Here is a 20,155-nt window from a genome sequence, read left to right as displayed (position 1 = left end):
AGTTACTGCTCCAATGGGGAGTAGTGGGGAAGGAATGTTTCCTGGCAGACAGAGATATCTGTTTATGTTTTCTTCTCTGAAGTCTGCAGCATCTCAATCTCTTGATGGCCTTCCCAGTAATGGGAGTCACATGCTCCAACCTCATTCCTCTGCTGTCTAACAGGTGGGTGCCATATGCTGTTTTCATGCTCTGAGAGAGTCAAGACCCTCCCCCCACCCCACACCTCCAGGGGCCACAGAATTGCTTCCTTCTGCCATTCAGGGAGTCCCACCACTCCTTTTCATTGGAGAAGCTGAGTCAGAACTCACCCTCCAGGATGACTGTGATGGGGTTGGGTCTGAAGCCTTCTCCTCCAGGGCACAGAGTCTTATATTCAGCTGTAGGAAAATGGGGATCAGATCAGGGGCCTGAGGCCCATAGCTAGGAAGGGGGGCGTGAGACTGAGCCCAGCAAGGGAAGGAAGAATTCAGAAAGAGATCAGGTCTCCACAAAGTTCTATTGGGCTTCCTGCCTGTTCCCCACTATCTCTGTGTGTAGCCTCACTCCTCCCCTGACCCCCACACCCTCTATGTGCAGCACCCCTCCCCACCTGTGTCCCCACTGCCTCTATTTTTAGGCCCCCCTCCCCATATGCCCCCACTGCCTCTAGGTATAGCTACCCTCCCCACCTGAACCCCACAACCTCTATGTGCAGCCCCCCTCCCCACCTGTGTCCCTACTGCCTCTATTTTTAGGCCCCCCTCCCCATATGCCCCCACTGCCTCTGGGTATGGCTACCCTCCCCACCTGACCCCCACACCTTCTATGTGAAGCCCCTCTCCCCATTTGTGTCCCACTGTTTCTGTTTGGGTGTAGCCACCTCCTAGTTCCCTCAGGGTTAGATGCCATACAAGAGCTTACAAAAGAAGAACCATATTCTAAATTATATTAAAATTGCTTCCATTGGGCCTCAGATATCACTTTGTGACTGTATCTCTCTTCTAGGGACATGTTTATTTACATGTGATCTTTTTTATCCCAAACCCACTTTCTGTCAAAGGCACAACCATTCTTGTAGACTCCCAGGCTCAGCCTGGACTCCTCCCTTTCCCTTCCCTCCCATATCCCATCAGCTGTCCAGTCTGGCCTTTTCTACTTCCCCCAAATCTCTCCCATCTGACTTCTTCCCTCTACCTACAACCATCACCTTATTTCAGGCCGTCATCATCTCTCCCCCAGATAACTGCAGTGGCTCCCTAATTGTCCTCCCTGCCACAAGTATTTTCTCATTCTGGGTTATCCTCCACAAAGCTGCCAACTGGAGTTTGCCTCCATGTAGATATGACCACATTGCCACCCTACTCAACTCCAGAGGCTTCCTATTATCTCTAGAACAAGAGTTTTTAACCTGGGGTCCATCAATCCCCAACTGATTTGCAGAGAGATTTCTGGGGGTCCATGAACTTGAATGGGAAACAAAGTTACATCTTTATTTTCATTAACTTAAAAAAACCACCATTTATTTATTTTTAACATTTATTTAAACATTTTTTGAGTTCTAAATTCTTTCCCTTTCTCCGGCCCCTTTGAAAAGGCAAGCAAGATGCTATCAACTGTATGGGTGATTTCACTAACTTCTAATGGAAATTTTGCATTCCCTTCATTTATTTAAAAACCTTATTTTGAGAAGTATTCTCTAAGTCTACCCAAGGGGTTCCTGATAAAAAAGGCGAGGAGCCCTTACTGTAGAGAGAAGATGACACCCCATAGGGTGCCTTCCAGCTCTGAGGTGCTAGGATCCTCAGGTCAGTCCTCTATGGGAGGCCGGGCTGCTGGGCTGGGCACAGCCTGGCAGAGACTTTGCCTATACTCACTTGTGTTCCCTGGAGGGCAGAGCTCACAGGGGTTGCCCCAGGCCCGACCTAAGGAGCAGCAGCAGGAGGCCCGGGTGACACCGACTCCAATCTCTGCACTGCAGGAGATGCCCCCATCCCCTCGGTCCTGAGTGTCCAGGAAACAGTTCCCGACACGGGTATCTGAGTGGGCAGAAGGAGACAGGTGTGGCAGGAGTGTTTTAGTCAAGAGAGAACCTGCACCAATGCTTGGCTTCAGTGATGGGGGAACTGAGCTCCCAAGACCAAACAGGGGATCACAGAGCTTAATTTAATCCCCCCGCCCCATATCAGGAATCTGAAGTCCAGAGATGTATATGATTTACCTAAGGTACCAGTGGCAGTCATGACTAGAGCCAAGATTTGGCTCCAGGTCTCCTGACTTTGGGCAGTTAGGTGGTAAAGGAGAGAGAGTGCCAGGCCTGGAGTCAGGAAGACCTGAGTTCAAATCCAGCCTTAGCCACTTACTGCCTGTGTGACCCTGAGCAAGTCACTTAATCATGTTTGCCTCAATTTCCTCAGATGTAAAATGAGCTGCGAAGCAAATGGCAAATGGCAATATTTTTGTCAAGAAAACCCCAAATTGGATCATGAAGAGTCTGAAATGACTGAAAAGCAACAATTTCTGGTTTCAAATCCAGCTCTATTTTGACTGCTCAATGCCTCTGGGAATGGACACAGACCAGTTTTGCCTTCATTGTAGTTGAATCCTACTGGTGTTTGGCTGCCAGGAAGAACAGCAAGTTCTGGATTGACCACTCACCCACGCAGCCCACACCACTGGGGTTCAGTTCAAAATCCTGGGGGCAATTGCACAGGTAGCTGCCTGGGGTGTTCACACACAAGCCATTGATGCAGTTGACAGGATCCGCACACTCATTGATATCTGTGAAGACAAGGAGGGGCTTTATTAAAGGAGAACCAATCCCAGGAGCCCACCTTGGCCTCCTCTACAGATGCCCACCTTCACCTTAGATTCCAGTCCTAGCCTCTACCTCACGCTCCCACTAGACTTCAGCTTGGCCTCTGCCTCTAGTATCCCAAACCGAGAATACTCTCCATCTCTCAGATCCTCTATCTCCCCCCATTCTGGCTTAGCAACTTGACCCTGGTTGCATGGCCTATCCTATGCAATGCAGTGTTAAGGCCTTCCCCTGTTGCCCTACACCTGCCAGTACTCCTGAAGCCTAGCTGCAAGACTACCTCTCCCCACTGAATGATCATGACACTATAACAATAATGATGGTGATAGCTGGTGTTTATGCATGGTATTAAGATTTGGAAAGTGCTTTATGTCTGTTTTCATTTGAGAATGCTCCTCTGGGGGAGGTACTGGTATTATCTTCATCTTACATATGAGGGAACTGAGGCCAGGGGAGAGTGACTTGCCCAGGATCACAAAACTTATAAGGGGATGAGAATTTATTAAGTACCTACTATGCACCAGGCCCATTTTACAAACGTCATCTCATTTGATAATTAGTATCTGAGGTGGGATTTGAACCCCTGTCAAGCCCAGCACCCTACCCTCAACATCTCCCTTTCCAGAGCACCACCCCACCCAGGACCTTCCCCTCCTCACAGGAGGGCCCTCAGGACCTGTGCAGTTGCCTCCACTCCGGTCAAGCTCATAGCCATCATCACAGACACAGCGGAACATCCCAGGTAAGTTGTGGCAGCTTCCAAAGACGCAGATGTTCTGGAAGGTGCACTCATCGATGTCTGCGGGGACTCGGTGTCACTGAGGCCCTGGCTCTGGTCCTGGCTTTGGCCAGAGCTGGGCACAGTGATGACTGTCCTCTGTCCATCCCATGTTGAATATTCCCATCCCTGGATAGGCTCTAGCTTTCTTGTCCATCTCCCAGGGAGGGACCCACCAAGGCTAAACCACAGTTACCATCTCCCACCATCGAGGCTGAGATATCCCAGGTTACAGTGGTACTCCAGCCCTTAGGGGGAGGGAAATTGGCCTACCAAGCTAGAAGGGATAGACTTCCCCTCCCTGCCCTTTCCTTGACCTAGCTCGGCCCAGTACCCCAGAAGCCCTCACCCTGGCAGGCTCTGCTGTCTTCAGTGGGGTTGAAGCCCATCTCACATTCACATCGGTAACCACCGGGAGCATTGAGACACTGCCCATTTTCACAAAGGTTCACGTTGTCAGCACACTCATCCCTGTCTGAGAGTCACAGGGTCATGTACTCACCGTTTAGGGTGACACATCCTGATCATTCAGGGACACCCCCCGCCATTACCCAGGCTCCTCCAGTCACTTGGGGCTCCCCAGTCATTTACGGCATGCTTTGATTACTCAGGATCTCCCCTGTCACTCTGGAGGTCTCAATCACTGAGTTTCCCAATAACTCAGTCTCCCAGTCAATCAGGAAGCCCCCAAAGGACTAGTTCAGGCCCCAGCTTCTCCCTCTTGTCTCCATTCTCCTTTCCCCCAAAGCCCCCAGAAGTCAGGGTGTAGGGCTAGGTCCCTTAGGGTGAGCCAAGGGACAGAGGAGGTTTGAGATCCATCTCTCACCCACACAGGAGAAGCCATCCCCAGAAAAGCCCTCTCGGCAGACACAGCGGTGGGAGCCAGGAGAGTTTACACAGTCAGCATTTACATGGCACCCGTGGTCTTCTGTGGCACATTCATCCAGGTCTGAGGGAAAATCACACAATGAGTGAATGAATACCTTGAAAGGGGCTTAGGGGCCATCTCTTCCAACCCTCTCAGGTGTCAAGGAGAAACTAAGGGATTTGCCCAATGCACCCAGGTAGTACATGGCTGAACTCATGTCTTTTGACACTAAACAAAAGCTCCCTTTCTACTTTCAATATCACATTAGTCCTGTCTTGTCCATCCCAACTTGGCCTATGCACAAGGAAGGAGGACCCATGCCTCCCACTCCCCAGGGTGCTCTGTGTTCAGAGATGTGGACAAAGAGACAGGGGTAGATAAGCTCAGTGCCACCCCATGCCTACTGTTCTCTTTACCCATGTAACCTTACATCCTGATAACTTCTCCCTGCCCACCCACAATCATGGCTCATCTTGCCAGTCTCTCAAAACTTACCATGGCACTTGAAGCCATCACCAACCCAGCCTGACTGGCACATACAGCGAAAGGTGCCAGGCACATTGATGCAGGAGGCCCGGGCATCACAGTTGTGGGCCCCAACGGCACACTCATCGATGTCTACAGTGGAAGGAAGAATAAGAAGGGAGGTAATGATATCCTAGGGCAGAGGGCCCAAGGCTATAAGGCCAGGACAGGAGGCCCTTTGACCAACCTTTGAGGGTTGTTCCCCTGAGCTTTGGATGTTGGCTGTGGTTGCTGGCTGGTTCCAGCAGGGTCTCACTTACCTGTGCAACCTGTTGTGCCCTTCTTGACAAAATAGCCCAGCTGGCAGTGGCAAATGAAGGACCCCTTGCTATTCTCACAGTCTCCATGGAGACAGATGTTGGGATTCAGGTCACACTCGTTCACATCTGGGAGAAAGAGTTTCTTAGTTTCTTGCTGGAAAGTCTCCTCTTTCCCTGCCCTTCCCCCCTGCTCTGGGGAAATGGACAGGACCCTTAAAGCCAAAAGAAGAGATATCCTGGGCCAGGAGCATGGGGTACCTGCAGCAGTATAGGGCCAGGTATCCTTCATGGAGGGTGGGAAAGGAGGCTAGGGGGTGGGAGGGGAGGCAGATGGGATAAATGGAAAGTATCCTAGAACCCTAAAACCACAAAGATAGGAAGTACCTCAGATGCTGCCTAGTTCAACCTCTTATCCCATGCAGAAAACCCCCTCATGGCTTTTTCAGCTTCTGCTGAGATACCTAGTGACGAGGAGCTCACTCCTTCCTAAGGCAGCCCATTCCACTGTGGGACAGCTTTAGATTTGAGTAAATTTTACTCCCCTTCTAATGAGATGAAATTGGCTTGCCTACAACTTGTCCTTATTGTGTCTAATTTTGCCCTCTGGGGCCAAGCAAAATGAGTATAAACTCCGTCACTGTGATAGCTACTCAACAGTGATCACCCCCTGACCTAAGCTTCAGGCTCAGTATCCCCAGTTTGTCCAATGCCCTTCTTCAGTCCCCTTACCTCCCTGGCTGACCTCTTTTTGCTGCTCTACAGCTAGTCTATATCCCTCCAGAAGTGACCACAATATTCCAGGCACATTCTTACAGAGTAGCATGGCACTATCTTTTTCATCCTGGCCTGTGTCTCTCTTAATGAAGACTAAGATTACATTAGGTTATGGGGCTGCTGTGCCATACTGCTGACTCCTACTGAGCTTGTGCTCACCTAGAACCCCAAGCTCTTCTTTCTTATTTCTGTTAAGTTTTGATTCCCTATCAAAGATCCTAGAGCCATTTATGCTCCCATGGATGGGAGGGAGGGGAAGGGGCAGAAGAAGAAAGAGGTGGGGGAGAGGAAGACAAAGTAGGTCATGGGGAAAGGGGGAGCTGAGAATGTATAGGCAAAAGCTCCAGAAAGGTCTCCTGCTGGTCTGTGGGTAGTTGAGTAGAGGTTCCCCCCTCTGCCCTCCACCCACTGAGGTCCTGTAGGGCCAGAGTCAGGGTAGAGAGCAGAGCTGGGAAGACTATTCTGGCCATAGCCAGGATGAGAGGCAACAGGAAATGCCCCAGATTGTGAGCCAGAGGAGCTGAGTTTGAAAATGAATTCTGTCTCTGACTCAGTGTATGACTTCTCTTTTTCCCCATCTGTAAAATGGGGATAATAAACCTAGCCCAGCCTCCCTTCTGTTTCAAAGCCAAGATGAGAAAATGAAGGTAAAAACCCTATCCAAAGACGGACATTGGAGATCTTCATTACTCCTGGAGCCTCCCTCCACACCCTCCCCACCCTCCCCACCTTCCCCATCCCCAAATCCTCACCTATGCAAGTCTTCATATCAAGGGTGGCCATGAAGCCATCATAGCAGAGACAGCGGTGCTGGCCAGGCACATTGGTACACTGGCCCCCGTCGCAGATGTCTGGGTTCTCCTCACACTCATCGATGTCTGGGGTGGGGGAAGGAGGACAGAGGTTAGGGCTGGCAGCTGGGGAAGAGGCTAGGTTTTGGGAATGAGTTTAAGGTTGGAGCTGGCCAGAACTTGAACTAGGGCACAGCCAACAGTGTTTTGCTCCAGGGTGAAAAATTTAAGGGACAGCATTTAAACTCCTTTAAGGAAGGAGATGGGTAGGAAAGAGGTATGGTGTCCCAAAGCCAGTGACAGGAGAGTGAATGGGGGCAGCTTAACTGTGGCACCATCTCAGGAGCTGCATCTCCATAGGTTCTTTCTCCATAGGAGGAAAGAGAGGGGGAGGCCACCACTGAATCACCAGAATTCTAGCCCAGAATAGCAGAGGGGAAGGAAATCCAGTGCACCTCAATGTCAGGGGAGAGGAGCTGCCAGGATGCCCAGGAGCCCAAGGATCAGTGGCAGGTTGGGGAACATTCCCCACTGGCCCCCAGAGAGGAGAACCTTTTAGCAAGGCATGGCTGGGAAGGGGAGAGTGTACTTCAGCCCCTGTTGGAGAGCCATGCCTTCTCCACTCTGGGGTCTTGTTCTGGAAGTCTTATCCTCTCTGGCTTCTCCAACTTTCCTGAGTCTGGGCATGAGTAGGGGGATTGGTTTGAAAGGTGGTAGAGTACCGCATGAGCCGAGATAAGGAGACAGTGGAAGGGTTCTCTGGGGGGGTGGAAGGGAGGTAGATCACTGCCTCTGGTCTCAGAATTCTGTTGTCGCCTGTAAGTACTGTCTATCCTGGGAGAAAGGGCAAGGATGGGGGTGTAAGTTGGAGCAAGATCCAGGAAAGGAGATGAAGTATCTTGTATGGGAATCTTGTCTTTTAACTTTAGTTTTGCCTTCCCCAGCTTCTTATGCTTTCTTGCTGAACACAGCTAAGCATGGAGAGGTCCATCTGGGGCCTCAGTGGGTATGCCCTCACACCCATTCCTCTTTGGCTGCTTGTCCTGAGTCACAAAACCTCTGGGAAGGCCTACTCCTCACCCTCACCTCAATGGAGCCAACCCCTTACCTCCAGCCCTGGGCCCTCAAAGAAGGCCAGATTCCAACAACCCAGCTGAAAGACGGCTGCACTTGGCATAGGGGATGGGGGCAGAAACCATAGGCACATAGGTTTAGAAGGTGGAAGTTTCAGATACTAGGCTCCCACTCTGATTCTAACTGCGTATTTTTTCCCTCACTAAGGTCACCTCTAGCTCTAACAAGATTGTGGGAGGGATCTGGGGGTAGTGGGAGGACTGGTTTTGAGTCTTCCTTACCTTCCTTCCCCCAAAGATCTTATCTAGATCTTGGCTGGAATGCTCACTCCTTTAGCCCCACCCATCCCCTGCAATCAGGTTTCCTGGATGCCAAGTGTGAAGAAACAACTGACCTTAGCACCCAGTTATCAATAATAAACATTTAAAGTTGGAAACAGCCAGATGGGGTTGAGGGATAGGGTAGGGTCAAAAGTTGTCAGTTTACTCGAGAAGTGGCTTCTTGGTGTCCTGGGGTCACCTCCATCACGGCCTATAAGGGGATGTTCTCACACATCCCTTCTCCCCTACAACTATCAAGATGACTTTCATGCTGCTCAACCCAAGCACAGTTTATGATGTTCCAGGTGCAAATACACTGGTTCTGGGACATGGGATGGGCTGGGCTGGGGCAGGATTGGACTGAGGAATCACACGCAGGAGGGCGGCTCACTTTCCCACCGAAGGCCAGCTCCAGGCCACCTACCTGCACAGGCTCTGCCGTCAGGCATCAGGGCATAGCCCTCCCCACAGCTGCACTGATAACTGCCTTCTGTGTTGGTGCAGTGAGTCTCACAGCCCCCATTTCCTACGCTGCACTCATCGGTGTCTGTGGGAGACAGAAGGTGGGGCTGAAGCTCTTTGGAGCCAGGTCAGCAGAGCCATTGTCCAGGCTGATGAGGAGAGGGGAGAGAAACTGAGAGAGGGGGACGGGGACAGGAGTGGGGAGGGACAGGGGATGAAGATGGGGATAGTGGGAAAATGATGGCTTTGAACTCTGAAGGTAGGGATTCCTCTGCTTTCACTTCAGCACCCTCAGCACCATGGGCAGCACCTGGCACGTAGTAGGTGCTTAACAAACGCTTGTAAAAACCAAACTGAATCCTGTGAAATTAGAATAACCCAACTTGGCCCCATAGGAGAGCTTTAAGAATGGCCCTCCTTCCCTTCTTTGTAGATCGGGGGAGGGGGGATGATGGCTGTGGAGTGATGCAGATGTTAGATTTGGCTAATGTTTTGGCTAGTTTTGATGAATTGTTTTTTTTTTTCTAGTTCTTTTTTATAAAGGATGGATCTCCTAGAAGAGGAACAGAAGTGAGAGAGTTGTTGGGAGATACATGTGATATAAAAGCAAAAGATAGCAATGCAAATTAAAATAAATACAAAATTAAGTGCTTGTTGAATTAGACTGGGATAGACTGGGTGAAAATGAGGATGAGGTAGACTGAGGCAGGCTTGGTCATGGGATAGACAGCTAGAGATGTCAAGATGAGGGGATGGGGTGGATGAACTGAGTTAATGAGAGGAAAGGAGATGGGGATGGGAAAGAATGAAGCAGATAGGACAGGGTAGGGGTGGGATGTGGTTAAATTGAGGCAGAACTGGAGCAGAATAAAGTGGAGCAGGGATGGGGACAGGATGGAAATAGGATAGACAAGGGGTAAACTGAAAAAATAAGGTATATGATGATAGGAATGGAACAGAGACAGTCAGAGATGAGGGAAAGACTGAGCTAAGGATGAAGACAGAGATGGGACGAGGATTGACCGAGGCAGGGATGGTGGTTGGGGCACAGTCCTGTCATATGTAGGGCAGAGGGTAGATGATCTCTGCCTGGGTCCTGAGTCTTCGGGCTCAGGAGATAGCCTCACCTATACAGCCCTGTCGGTCCAGGGTAGACTGGAAGCCAGTGTCGCAGGCACACTGGTAGGTGCCAATGACGTTCACGCAGCGCCCATGCCGACACAGGTTGTCTCGGAGGGAGCACTCATTCACATCTAAGAAAGGAGCAACCAACAGCTGGGGTGCCAGGGCAGGGAGCAAAGGCCTCTTTCCCCAACCCCCTGCCCATGTCTTGGTCAGGCCACTCACCCTCACAAGCATTGCCATCAACTGACAGCTCATGGCCAGGAGGACACAGACAATGATAGCTGCCATCACTGTTGACGCAGGTCCCTCCTCTGCAGAGCAATGGGTCCTGAGCACACTCATCAATGTCTGGAAGGAGAAGCAGACTTAGTCAGGGGCAGAGTGGGTGGCTGTCTGCAAACAGGCATTTATAGGATGCCAGGTCCGCCCCCTGCCTCAATGTACCTGCACCCCACTCCCAATCCCATCTGAGACATTCCTTTGGGTTAAATGACAAAGGGCCTTCCCTCCCTGGAGACTTATTTCCTTGTCTGTAATAATAGGGGCTTGTACAAGGTGGCGTGGGGGCTTGGAGCCAGAAAGTGTCGAGTTCAAATCCTGTCTCAGGCACATCCTAGCTGTGTGACTCTGGGGTAGTCACTTAACCTCTCTCGGCCTCTGTTTCCTTAAATGCAAAATGGGGATGATAATAGTACCTACCTCTCAGGGTTGTGAGGATCAAATGAGATAATTATTGTAAAGTCGTTTGCAAATTTTAAAGGGTTATAAATCTCTCTTTCTTTCTCCTCCCATTCCCTCTCCCTCCTTCCTCTCTCTTCCCTCTCCTCTCTTCTCTTTCTTCTCTCCTCTCTCACTTCTTTCTCTATTCACCTCTCCTCTCCTCTCACCTCTCTTCGCTCTCCTCTCTCTTCACCTCTGCTTCCTCTCTTCTCTCATCTCTCTTCTCTTTCTTCTCTCTCTTAACCTTCATTTCTCCTCTTTTCTCTCTTTCTTCTCTTTTTGCTCTCCTCTCTTTTCTCTCTTCACCTCTCCTCTCTCCTTTCTTTTATCTCATCTCTCTTTTGTTCCCTCTTCTCTTCTCTCCTCTCTTCTATATCATCTCTTTTCTTTGTCTTCTTTTCTTTTCTCTCCTCTCTTCATCCCTCCTCTTTCCCCAACTGTTTCTTTTCTTTTTTCTTTCTTCTCTTTCTCTACCTCTCTGTTCACCTCTCCTCTTCCTTTGTCTTCTCTTCTTTTCTCTCCTCTCTTCATGCCTTCTCTCCTCTCCTCTCTCCCTCATCTCTTTCCTCTCTTTTTTCTTTCTTCTCTTTCTCCATCTCTCTCGTCATCTCTCACTCTCTCTTCTCACTCCTCTCTCTGTCTCTTTGTGTGTGTCTGTCTCTGTCTCTCTATGTGCCTGTCTCTGTCTCTCTGTTTCTGTCTCTGTCTCTGTCTCTCTCTCTCCCTTCTCTGCTGGATTATCTCTAAAGTCACTTCCAATTCAACCATTCTGTGAAATTCTGAGCCAAGGCATTAACTGTGTGACCTTGGAATGCACTTCCTACTCTAAGCTTGTTCTCTCATCTGTGAAATGAAGATAATGTTTGTACCACCTACCTCATAGGAATGCTATGAGAAAGTGCTTTGTAAATCTCTGTTTCCTGTCTTATTTCATCTTATTTTCTTTCACGAACTCTGTGTCCCAATCAAATTGACCCTCTGGCTGCTTTCGGGGCTGGCTCCAGCCTACGTTGCAAAGCTTACTGTACATTACTCACTTTCACACATTCTACTTTTTAGCCAAATGGAACATTCCAGTTTAGTTGGAATAGAGAGACCAGGAAGGGATGTAATAATGTAAAATCAGTCTGCAAAGAGAGGTTGGAGCCTGATTGCAGAGGGCTTAAAATACCAAACAGGAGAGCTTGGATTTGCTCCTAGTGGCATAACGAGCCGTGGAAGCTTCTTGAGTAGGACAATGACACAGTCAGAACCGTGCTTTAGGAATATCAACTTGGCACCTTCGTGAAAGATAGAATGCAGAGAAAAGAAACCGGAAGCAAGAAGACCAATCAGGAGGCTGCTATGACAGCCTGGGTCAGAGACGATGAGGGCCTGAACAAGGGCGGTGGCTTCGTGAAGGAAGAGAAGGGGGCAGGTACAAGGAAAGCGGAGAGAGAATCAATAGGGTGAGGCAATTGATTGGCTGCGGGGCCACGGTGAGGAGGACTTTCTTGGAAGGAATAAGGGATGAGGATAAAAAAAACCAATAATTACTCCCGTTTCTATGTAATTTTAAATTGATACGGTGTCTTCCTCCAGTGGAATTAAGAAGTTGTCACCTTGGGAGGCAGAGCAGGGACCAGGAAGGCACGAGGGATTATAATGATTCGTGCTAACATTACTAACAGTAATAACAGACATTCCCACGGCGCCTCAGAGTTTACAAAGCCCTTCGAGCGCACACACCGCTCACTTGAACCTCACGATGACCATCTAGAGGAGGAAGCAGGTACAGGCTTTATTGTGCTCTCTGAGTCTCAGTTTTCTCTTCTGTAAAATGGAGTGGGTGAGTGCACTAGATGACCTTCCATCTCAAAATCTGTAATATCCAGCATTATTATTTCCATTTTGCAGATAGGGAAACCAAGGTCAACAGGGGGGAACAAACTTGTCCAAGGTCACACAGTTAATTAGCAGCAAAGCTGTTGTTGGATCCTGTCTCCTGACTCCAAATGCAACTCTTTTCGCTGCATCAGAATCACAGAAACTCAGAGTTGGGAACTGAGTCTCACCCCAACTGGATCAGAAATTCTCTCTGCAATGGCCTCAACAAGCGTTTGTCCAGGATGATGGTGGGGGAATGAATGACCTTCTGAGACACCCCATTCTGCTCTGTGTGAGTATGAGTGGGATGCTTTTGGGGGGCACACGTTAATGCCAGCATTTGGGAGGTAGGAAGGGAAAGAAGGAGACCTCTCTGTCTCCCCCCAGGAGGCACCCTAGGGCTCTTAGGGGATGGCTTCTTTGGTTACAGAGCCAGTGGTCTGAGACGAGAGGCAGCTCGTAGATGCTGGCACCTTAGCCGCTGGAGGTGAGGACTAACTAACTCGGGCATAGACTGATGATAAGCCCCCAGGTAAAGATGCTAACAATGAAAATGACAGCTCCTACTTCTAAAGCCCTTTAAAGTTCACGAAGAGCCTTCCTATCCATAGGACTGGAATTACTATAACCATTTTACAGATGAGGTGGCTGTGCCTTTTTCTGTAGTCAAAAGAGAACAGGATTATAGATTTAGAAATGAAAGGGATCTTAGAGACCATCTTTGACTGTCTTCCTCAGCTGAGGCACTGTATTAGAGTAAATTGCTGAATTCAGATTTGGAGGACCAGGGTTCAAGACCCAGCTCTGCCACTGATTACCCCTGTGACCTGTGGCCTCAGTCTTCTCAACATAAAATGAGAGGGTTGGACCAGATGACCTCTGAGGCCCCTGCCAGCTCTAAATCTATGAAACTTTTATTTACACCCCACCCCCAATTACCAACTTGTTTATAATGTATGCCATTTTAAAAAAATCAGAATCATTTCCCCAGATACCTTACCACCATCATGGAATCCTCCCTTATAACAGCTAGGTGGCACCCCAGTGCTGGACTTGTCAGGAAGAATTAAGAAGAATTAAGAATTAAGTTCAAATTCTGCCTTAGACACTTACTGGCTATGTGACCCTGGGCAAGTCATTTGACCTGTTTGCCTCAGTTTCCCAATCTGAGGGTAATAATAGCACCTACCTCCTAGGGTTGTTGGGAGGATCAAATGAGATAACATATGCAAAGCACTTTGCAAACCTTAAAGAGCTATGTAAATGCTAATTATCATCATCACCACCATCATCACCACCACCATCATCATCACCACCACCACCACCAACATCATTATCATCATCACTACCATCGTCATCATCATCACCATCATCATCACCACCATCACCACCACCATCATCAAAGAAAAGTTGGAGCAAAACCCAACTGACAAACTCCATTATTTTGCAGATGAAGAAACAGATGCTCAGAAAGGTTAAGTATATTCCCAAGAACACACAGCTATTTCTGGCAAAATGGTTTAGAACTCAAGTCTCCTGACTTCACATCTGGTTATTATTATAATAATATAGTAATAATAAGTAGGTAATAATAATAATAATTTGTCAGTATGAGGGGCATAGTGGATAAAGAGCTATCCTTGATGCTGGAAAGATATGAGTTCAAATCCTCCCTTTGACGGAGACAGGTTGTATGACCCTGTACAAGTCCCTGACCCTCTCAGTGCTCCCAGGCAATGTGCTAAAGCTGTAAGTTACAGAGAAGGAACTGACTTGCATTGATAGTTTCCTCACCTGTAAAATGAGAGGGTTGGATTGTACGTCCCTACTGAGGTTCCTTTTGTCCGTGAATTCTATGATCCCATAATCCTAAAGTCAACTTCCCAGGGATCCAAGCAAATGGCTGGATGGGCTGGAGCTGGACTCCAGGAACTGGGCAAAGATGCCTGCCACTAGGGAGGTGTCTCTAAAGGGGACATTTCTAAAGTTGGACTGGGCTAGACTGTGTACCAATGGAGTGTTTCTGCACTTTGCCAATCCGTGTCAAGCTTGCGCCCTGAGATTCTTCACAAATATGTCAAAGAGATGCATTTTAAGCAGTTGGCTTGGGTGTGATGCTGCAAGTGACTCACTATGAGGAGGGTGGGGGTAGAAGAGAAAAAAAGCCCAAGAACTGCAACTGCAAAATAATTAATATAATAACAAACATTTCCATAGGGTCTTCAAGTTTACAAAGCCCTTTACATAAGTTATCTCACTTGGCCCTCACAACAATGCTGGGAGGTGGGTGCTATCATTATCATTCCCACTTTACAGATGAGGAAACTGAGGCAGAGAGCATTTAAGTGATTTAACCAGGGTCACACAGCTAACAAGTGTCTGAAGCAGGGTTTAAACCCAGGTGTTCCTGACTCCAGGCTTCATACTCACTCTATCCATGACACAATCTAGCTGCACAAAGAAGAGGTTCCCCCAAGGCTCAGGTGATGGTCTCAGAGGTGATGGAAAAGACAGCAACCTCAGGTAGCCATTAACCAGTCTAACTTTCCAGGAGTGTTTTAAGACTTCACACACCCTCTGCTCTGGTCAGATTTTTGTAGATTTTTGGACTCATCTTTCAAACCATGATGAGAAATCTCAGGATAAGACGTTAGATCTCTTCCCTTGACCCCAGCATACCCATGCAGTTCTTCATCATCATAAAGCCACTTTCATAACCCTGGAAGCATTCGCACTCAAAGCTGCCCAGAGTGTTGACACAGGTTCCGTGGCCACAGAGGTCGGGGGAAATTCGGCACTCATCGATATCTGGGAAGAGAGGAAGCAGTAGTCATTGGAGGGGGAGAGGAGACACTGGCCAGGGGCTGTCACTGGTCATTGGGGAGGGAAAGGAGACATTGGTTATGGGAGTGTCACGGGTCATTGGGGTGAGAGAGGAGATACTGGTTGTGGGAGTGTCACTGGTCATTGGGGAGAGAGAGGAGACACTGGTTATAGGAGTGTCACGGGTCATTGGGGTGAGAGAGAGGAGACACTGGTTGTGGGAGTGTCGCTGGTCATTGAGATACTGGTTATGGGAATGTCACTGGTCATTGGGGAGGGAGAGGAAGCACTAGTCATTGGGGAAGAAATACTGGTCATTGTAGAGAAAGAGAGAGAAGATACTGGTCATGGAGGTGTCACTGGTAATGGGGGAGGTAGAGGAGGTCAGTGTCTGGGGAGAAAAGACTAGTTACTGTCAGGAGTGAGGAGATATTGCTCAAGGTATATAGGGAACAATACACTAGTCAGTGCCAGAGAATAAAAAAATCCTGGTTAGTGATTGCAGAGAGGACATGCAGGTCAATATTAGGGAAGAGGGTTTTGTGAAAGCCAAGAAGAGAGGAGACACTGGTCATTGTGTCTGAGGAGAAGAGATTTCTCAAGGTGCAGAAACCACTAGTCAGTGTCAGAGACTAGATAATAGTGTTTAGAGTTTGGGGAGAGAGGACACTGGTTAAGGTCAAAGGGACAGGGACATGGGAATCAGGGGATAGGAGACACAGGACACACAGGTTATCAATTTAGGGAGAAGAAACACCGCTCAGCGTTTGGATGAGAGAGAAGATATTAGTTGATATCTGGGGAAAGGAGATATCAGCATTTGGGGGACAGCAGATATTGGCCAAAAATCCAGGGGAGATGAGACACTGGCCAAGGTCGCAGAGAAGAAATTCTGGTCTGTGTCAGAGGAGAGGAGATAACTGGTCAGTGTCTGGGAGGCAGCTACATAAACCAGATGCAAATCCCTGTGAATTGTTTTGATGTCCTCCTTTGGGGCATGGCCTCTGAGGACAGAGCTGCCAGAAACATACCTGTGCAGTTCCTCTCCTGAGCATCGAGGGCGAAGCCATTGCCACACACGCAGCGGAAGCTGCCCACCGTGTTCCTGCATGAGCCATGGGTGCAGAGGCCGGGGAAGGCCTTGCATTCATTCACATCTGGTGTGTTGTTGGGGAAGGGAAGGAGGAGAAAATGGGAGAAGTCACACTTTGTCCCTCAGAGAGAATCTCCTTCCCCTTTACTGGAGCCTTGTCCTGAGTCTTCTCACCTTTGTAGAAAGGCCTGCCAGAAAGGAAATCCCTGCTGGCAAAGCCAGGGCCCCGAGGGCAGATGAGGGCGAATTCTGGGGAGCCAGGTTCTGGGCATGCCTCACAGTCTGCACCCCAGGCAGCCCCCACTGAGCAGCAGCACATGTCCATCCGATATTTTCCCGACAGCGGGGCAAGGCATTCGTCTTCATCCCACTTCAGGAAACACTGCTCTACCCTCACATCTGCCCAAGGTGAGGGGGAAGAAAAGGGGTCACTGTGAGGCACATCTGGTCCAAGGTGGGCATCATCACCTTCCTGCCATCTGGAATTGCTCTACGTCAACATAGCCCTCTACCCTGTTGTGCCCTCCCTTATCATCCTCCTACCCACACCCACCTATATACCCACCACCCCCACTCACCCCCACATACACAGCCAGTGTACATCTGAGACCATGTCTTAGTCATCTTTGTGCCCTAAACCCTGACGACAGGGCCTCACACATCTTAGGCACTCAATAAGTATTCATCGAAATGATGCGAATTGCTAGCAGAATTTGAGCTTCAGGATGAGGTACAAAAGCTAACATTTATTTTTGCTTACTGAGCTTAATAAAAACTCATTCACTGACTGCTTTCCTGAGCCTATAAAGGACCTTGTATACAGTGGGCACCTAATACATATTTCCTGGATGGAATATTCAAATCAAGGTTCATTTGTAAGATCAGAACTAAGGTATAGTCTAGGAACAGTTAGAAGTCAAGGAATAAAAATGCCCATTAGATCTCTATCTCGATCCCTAAAGATACTGAGGACTTGTGAAAGATTCCGGGATGGGTAAGCATTCCTATGACCCCTGGGATGTCCCTTCTTGGGTCTGGGGAGCGAGCCCATGTCTTGAAGGACCAAGCAGAAGTGGCATCCTCACTCACCCACACACACTCTCCCTGTGCTGTCCAGGGTCAGGCCCTCAGGACACTCGCAGCGGAAGGAGCCAGCGGTGTTGAGGCAACGTCCATTGGGGCAGACACCAGGGAAGACCTCACACTCATTCACATCTGCAGATGGGGCAAGAGAGACAAGAGAAGGGGAGAGTTGAGGGTGGAGGGGGGTAAAAGAGGACCAGGAAGGCCTGGGGGATGGAGGTGAGTGCTGTGGGTACCTAAAAAAATCTGAGGCTAAACTTGGGGCAGGAAGGCAGGTTTGGGTGATCTGGTCGAGGTCCAGCTCCCTGTCTGGGGAAGCACAGGTTTTCTTTTGTAAGAAGATGTGATAATAGTGCCCTGACGATGGGGATGAGAGGACAAGGGAAAGCCCACTGTAGCAGGAGAGTAAGTGAAGAAGGGACGGGGGACTTCTGCCTTCAGCCCAGGGGATATAATCTGGAGGTGAGCACCTTAGGGACTGTGGCCTACTACAAAGAGAATAAAGGACTGCCTTTCTCTACTGTTTCATGGCTTACAAAATGCTTTCCTCATAACAATCCCAGAGAGGAAGGTAGGGTGAATAGTATCCTCTTCTTATGACAAGAAAACAGAAGATCAGAGAAGGGTAGCTACTTACCCAGGGTCACAGAGCTAGGATGGAGCGGAAGGAAGAAGGGAAGGTGATGCACAGCAGGGCCTGGGATTCATGGCCCCCAGCCTTAGGAAGGGGCTGGTCTTCCTGCCTGCCTTGGGATTAGGGTGCGAAGAGGGGAGGGACAAGGGAGAGTTACCTTCACAGGTGAGGCCTTTCATACGAGCAAATCCTCGGGAACAGGCTGGGTCTGGGAGGAGAAGGAAAGGGATTGATTCTGCTGGCTTCTGCTCCCCCGTCCCCCAAGCTGGTTGGCCCTGATGTGATCTCCAAAGCAGCAAACTCTTCTTCCATCTGACCCTCATGCCCCACCCCCTCCACAGAGATATGGTCCTCAGAGAATACTAGGTCAGTGGGAAGGAACATTTCCCTGGCAGTCAGAGGATCAGAGGATTTGAAACTGAAAAGAAACTGAACATCATCTGGTTCAATTCCCTCATTTTACTGAGCAAGAAACTGTCCCAGAGAAGGGAAGGGATGTGGCAAAAGTTAATCGAGGCAGGGAGTGGTAAAGCTGGGTCACTTTGCAGCCTGACACTCTCCCCATCTCCCTCATCTCCCTCTCAGGCTCCTCAGACCTCTCAGGCAGCCCTTTGGCCCTGGGCTCACCAACCTTGGCCAGCCCTGGGAAAGCCTCACACCTCAAGTCTCAATGTGATGAATATGGCCTGATGAGGGTTCACTACTATGAAGGCCCCTGTGGTAACATCAGGACTGGCCTTGGCCCCAGAACAAAGAGTCAAAACCTCTTAGGTTTGGAAGGTACTGAAGGGGCCACCCAGCCCAAGCTAAGCAGGAGTCTGATCTATAACATCATTGACAACAAAATGACTTTCCAGCTTCGGCTTGGAGAGCTTGAGTGATGGAGAGGTAGACAACCATTACATGCTTGGATTGCTCTCACCGATAGGAAGTTTTCCCATGTACTGAACCTCTGCTCACCCTTGCTTCTGAGTCTCTTCTCCAGCCCCTATAGTCAGCTCCCTGGTCTTCATCCCTCCCCGCTGTTTTGGACCTACCACTTACCTGTCTCACAGAGTTGGCAGGGGCTGCCCCAGGCAGCTCCCAGGGTGGCACAGCACTCAGACCTCAGCGTGGCACCATTGATGTTGGCTTCACAACGGCCATCCTGAATCTGGAGCCAGCATGTGCCTTTCATGCTGTCTGTGGGGCAGAGATGGAATTAATGGAGCAGGGGTGGGGTCTGGAGCTATCACTGGGGCTCCTTCATCCATGGCCCACATGGGTTTGGAAGATGGGCAGATGGATGGATATTCCATCAAGGGAGGAGGTCAGTAGTGCTCACCCACACAGACGTTGCCAGCAGGGTCCAACCGGCTGCCTGGGGAACACTCACAGGCAAAGGACCCTGCGTGGTTACGGCATAGCCCGTTCACACATGGATTGGATAGGCACTCATCAATATCTGTGGGAAGAGAAAATTGGGCCCTGGGTACAACCCCGGGGATCGGGGAAGCTCCTCTGCCCCAAGAGAACCCTTGTAGACCCTGGCCACGGCCCCAGCCTCTTCCCCAGGGTGCTCAAAGGAAGCTCATCCTCACTCGGCAGCAGTATGAGACTAGTGGGTACAGGGTCACATGTGTTTGTGCAAATGTGTACATGTACATGAGTGTGAAGCTCTGAGCGTGTAAGGGTACATGAGAGTTCACGTGTATTTCTGTGTGTGTGCTTGTGCTTGCACAGAGGAGGAGGGGCCATGGTCATGAAGGACCTCGAGATCATTTTATTGAAGATGGGTCAAAGGAACTAGTCAAGATTAATGAGAAGAGAAAGCTCTGGGGCCACATGATAGCTGTCTCCAGAGACCATATGTTCATAGGACTCTATACTCAGAACTGGAAAGGACCTCGGAGGCCACTGAGTCTAACCCCTTTATTTCTGTGATGAGTCCATGGGGTTAAATAATTTGGTCAGGGTCACACAGCTTATAAAGGTCTGAGGTCGGATTTGAACTCAGGTATCCCTGACCCCATACCCAGTTGTCTATCCAGAAGGACCTTCCCGTGGAAGAGGGATTTGATTTGTTTTGCTTGGGCCCAGAGAGCAGAACTAGGAACAGAGGGTAAAAGTCAAAGACAGGAGGATTCTGGCTTGATGTCAGGAGAATCGAGCTGTCCTAGAGCAG

At 49.4% G+C, this 20,155-nt stretch overlaps 1 protein-coding gene across 1 annotated transcript in view; it reads right to left on the bottom strand.

Moving 5' to 3' along the window:
* FBN3 (fibrillin 3) overlaps positions 1-20,155 on the bottom strand; it is a 101,495-nt gene that overhangs the window by 39,955 nt on the left and 41,385 nt on the right. The window contains exons 17-35 of the mRNA XM_036767837.1: positions 19,316-19,435; positions 19,036-19,173; positions 18,149-18,199; positions 17,364-17,489; positions 16,449-16,673; positions 16,213-16,338; positions 15,038-15,166; positions 9,995-10,120; positions 9,775-9,900; positions 8,610-8,732; positions 6,753-6,878; positions 5,227-5,352; positions 4,937-5,059; positions 4,400-4,522; positions 3,923-4,048; positions 3,472-3,594; positions 2,636-2,758; positions 1,855-2,016; positions 310-378 (exon numbers count right to left, since the gene is read on the bottom strand). Coding sequence (XP_036623732.1) covers positions 310-378; positions 1,855-2,016; positions 2,636-2,758; positions 3,472-3,594; positions 3,923-4,048; positions 4,400-4,522; positions 4,937-5,059; positions 5,227-5,352; positions 6,753-6,878; positions 8,610-8,732; positions 9,775-9,900; positions 9,995-10,120; positions 15,038-15,166; positions 16,213-16,338; positions 16,449-16,673; positions 17,364-17,489; positions 18,149-18,199; positions 19,036-19,173; positions 19,316-19,435 — 2,391 coding nt within the window. The remainder of the gene's footprint in view (positions 1-309; positions 379-1,854; positions 2,017-2,635; positions 2,759-3,471; positions 3,595-3,922; positions 4,049-4,399; positions 4,523-4,936; positions 5,060-5,226; positions 5,353-6,752; positions 6,879-8,609; positions 8,733-9,774; positions 9,901-9,994; positions 10,121-15,037; positions 15,167-16,212; positions 16,339-16,448; positions 16,674-17,363; positions 17,490-18,148; positions 18,200-19,035; positions 19,174-19,315; positions 19,436-20,155) is intronic.

Source organism: Trichosurus vulpecula, chromosome 1 (assembly GCF_011100635.1).
Source record: "Trichosurus vulpecula isolate mTriVul1 chromosome 1, mTriVul1.pri, whole genome shotgun sequence".
NCBI classification, from domain to species: domain Eukaryota; kingdom Metazoa; phylum Chordata; class Mammalia; order Diprotodontia; family Phalangeridae; genus Trichosurus; species Trichosurus vulpecula.
The sequence above is the reverse complement of the archived record's forward strand: the minus strand, read 5'-3'. Positions and strand labels throughout refer to the sequence as shown.